Source organism: Triticum dicoccoides, chromosome 5B (assembly GCF_002162155.2).
Source record: "Triticum dicoccoides isolate Atlit2015 ecotype Zavitan chromosome 5B, WEW_v2.0, whole genome shotgun sequence".
Classification (NCBI taxonomy): Eukaryota; Viridiplantae; Streptophyta; class Magnoliopsida; order Poales; family Poaceae; genus Triticum; species Triticum dicoccoides.
In genome coordinates, this window is record NC_041389.1 from 719,033,463 (window position 1) to 719,037,057 (window position 3,595).

The 3,595-nt window shown below is 44.8% G+C and overlaps 1 protein-coding gene across 1 annotated transcript; it reads right to left on the reverse strand.

Moving 5' to 3' along the window:
- Positions 1-371: 371 nt before the first annotated feature.
- On the reverse strand, positions 372-2,988 carry LOC119310740. The gene is made up of 4 exons (XM_037586378.1): positions 2,683-2,988; positions 2,464-2,535; positions 1,822-1,936; positions 372-863 (listed from the first exon to the last, which is right to left on the reverse strand). The coding sequence occupies exons 1-3, from the start codon at positions 2,986-2,988 to the stop codon at positions 1,895-1,897; spliced, it is 420 nt and encodes a 139-aa protein (XP_037442275.1). The 3' UTR covers positions 372-863; positions 1,822-1,894.
- Positions 2,989-3,595: the final 607 nt, after the last annotated feature.

Below are 3,595 nucleotides of genomic sequence, written 5' to 3' on the forward strand. Positions count from 1 at the left end.
ACCAGAAACTGGACTATTCCCCACGGCTAAAAACCGACAGGAAATTGGAAAATACCGTCAGGAAATATATTCCTGACGGCTACCCGACAGGAAATAGCCGACAGGGAAAATAAAATTTGCCCGACAATTGGCCGACAGGGAAATAACTCCTGTCGGTTGTTCCTGACGGCAGCCCACAGGAAAATCAACTGTCTCGTCAGGTTTATGAGAACCCTTTTCGTGGCATATGGCCGTCAGGAAAAAGCTGACAGGGTATATACTTTTAGAAATAACCCGCTCTCCTGTCAATGTTCTAACCGCCAGGAAATCAAGTTCACCATCTAATTGATAGTTCTATAACCTGTCAATAAATATTCAGTGATAAATAAGCATACATCCAATAGCCCATATATTAGGAAAGCCGTCCAAAATCAGTGTTTACGTACATACCGATATATTAAACTATGTTTCAACATCCAGCAATTGACATACGAGAATTTGTACATGGACTTGCTCAAAAGCAAAAACATTTCTACGCATACATGAAACCACTCTGATTCTGATCCATCGCATTGCACAGGGCAATGAAACAAAACACACACACACACTTCTAAGTCACCTAGATTCATGATCAGCAGCATCACATACATACGCATCATTTTACTATTTCTCATCCATCATATTCCATATAACAGTTGCTGCAACAAAATACCATACGATTGTCGCTCATTAGTTGAAGTGCAAACGGACTAGTGAGATCCTCCTCCGGATGCATAGTTGTTATCATCATGTTCTCAGTCATGTTGCAAACTCGAGTGATGCCATTGCCGATGTGATCATCCATAGCGTCGTCCTTGAAGATAACATAGACGAATCATCTTCCCCTACAAAATTATGTACAAAATTAATGAAGAAGCAATATTTGACAAGGAAATAAAGAGATGGCAACACCACAACCCAGGGGCTGCCGCCACCAACGGGTCTGCTTTGAGCAAAGGTGATTTATTTTGTTTTTTTGACAAGAAGTTGCTGGAATTAGCTAAGCTTTATCCTGATGATTTTAGTCACAGAGATATGTTACTCTTGAACATGAACTTAGTATCTACATAAATAATGTAACCCATGATAGAAGGTTTTCTAGCTTGGACAAAATAGGTGATTTCTAAACTGATGGTGGATACAAGGAAGCATCTCTCCTACCCTTTGGTATATCGGCTTTTGAAGCTAGCACTGACTCTCCAAGTTGCCACTGCCAATGTTGAGACATGTTTTCCAGCTATGACTATTGTGAAGAATGCTTTGCGTGACAAAGTTGGTGATGATTATTTGAGTCATAGCCTAATTTGCTTCTTGGGCTTTTCCTCAAAAGCAACAATAGTTCTACATATACATGGCACCACTCTTATTCTCATCCATCACATTGCACAGAGAAATGGCGACTAAATACACAATTTCTGTGTTACCTAGGTTCATGATCAGCAGCATCACCTACATAATTATAGCCAGCCAGCACAAAGCCACATAAGAAACACACTACCTGGCAGCAGCCACTAAGGAGAAAATAGTACTCATCCAACTGCTGACTAGATATGTTGGAAACTCAGCTCATTGTGACACATATATTGTCACTGGAGCAGCACTGTCCTAGACTTGCATGTTCAGAATTAATGCATCTCATGCAGTAGTGCCATTTGTGGACACCCATATGATATATGAATAAAACCAGAAAAGTATATATGAAACTTTATAATCTGGCACTAGGTTTCATGCCTCGAGCAACGTGATATCCTTTTTTTCTTCACAACTTGACAATTCGAGATGCTTATTAGGAAATATACTTACAGAAAAATAGCCAGATGACATGAATCTGTTGGACTGGTAGAAATCCAACTATGAAACCATCCAGTTATGATCCTCACTCATCTGTTCCGGACTCATTGTCTCCTGAAAGCAGCGCCTGCACAAGCACACATCGTACATGTAAAAAAAGAAGAGTGATTCACTGGAAAACCAAGAATAGACCACAGTACAAGGGCATCGAATAGTACGGCGCAAGTAGCATCAGTGATCTAAAAAGAAGAGTACATCTTCACATACATACACTGCATATCCTGAAGCAGCTAGCAAGGAAAAAGAGTCAACATCTTCACGTCTTCACATGCATACACTGCATATCCTAAAGCACCTAGCAAGGATGAAAATTACAGTGACATTAATCTTTTCAGTTTTCAGTGACTTAACCAATGTGGTTGCTAATAGCACACCTAGCAGCAGCATCTAAACTTTGAGCTAGCATAGAGAACAAAGCCATTTCTTGCAACATGTAAAATGAATAAATCCATACACGGCAAAAGAATGCAAAAAGGCAATAAACAAAGAGCATTTCTTGGGAACTCGTCTCTGAGGTAAACAGAAGACCCAATATCGGCTCCGGCCAGAGGTACCTATATAGCCCCACAGAAAAAGCATGTTTTTTTTACTTACAATGGAGCAGGGGAAGACCATCCGGCAACTAATGCGGTGGCGACGGCCTCCAGAAATAGTTCCGCGATGCACCTACAGAAGAAACCACCGAGATGGAAGACATAAGAGCACGAAATTTAGCGAGATTTGTGCAAATTCACGGCTTAGATTTATCAAAGGAAGAACATTAAGGATAAAAGAAATTAAAAGAGCAGGGGAGAGGGGAGGACTGGAGTTTACCATGGAGAGGGGCAAGGTGAGAGACGTGGCGAGGCGTCCGGCGATGGGGACGTGAGATGGGAGAAGGCGAAGAAGCAACTGCGGCAACCCCTCCTCACGCTTGCCGACGATGTACGCGCACACACAGGGGAGATAGACGGGAACGACCTCAGCCTTGGGGTCAGAAGGATGTGGAGGAAGGCGTCCGCCGGGGGTGAGGTCAACGGCGGGGTGGTGCGGCCGACGTGGGCGAGGTCGGCGGCCGGGTGGTGCGGCCGCCGTGGGCGAGGACGGCGGCGGGGTGGGGGCGGCCGCCGTGGGCGACATCGACGGCGGGGTGGGGGCGGCGGCTGTGAGCGAGAACGACGGCGGGGTGGGGTGGCGGCTGGGGTCTGGGATGTGGATTGGGGAACTTTCTCGTAGGGTTCACATTTGTCTCGAAGCATCATTTTTTCTCCCGTGGGCCGCTGCACACAGGGAAAAAGAAATTCGCATGGGCCTTCGCGCGCGCATGAATATTTTGGCGCGCAATGGGCTGGCCTGAGTACTTTCCTGTGGGCTAACATCACAGAACAATTCATTTTCCTGTGCGTTATATACTACCCTACAGTAAAATGAACTATTTTCCTCAGGGCTTAAGTATGCCCGCCAGGAAAATTATTATTCCTGTGAGATGCTTCGGGCCTCACAGGAAAATGGGTCACCCTAAGGAAAAGTGTAGTTTCTGGTAGTGGTCCTCGGTCCATCGGGTGAACTCCTGCAAGTCTGGAGGAACTGGAGTTACACAGATACTCCACCCAAGTATCGCGACAGTTACCAAGATATCGTTAACGAAATGCTCAAAGATTGTGTGGACCTCGCCCACAAAGATGACAACGACAATAAGCTACGAGATGAGCTAGAGACAGAAGATGGCGATGAAGAAGACGAACTA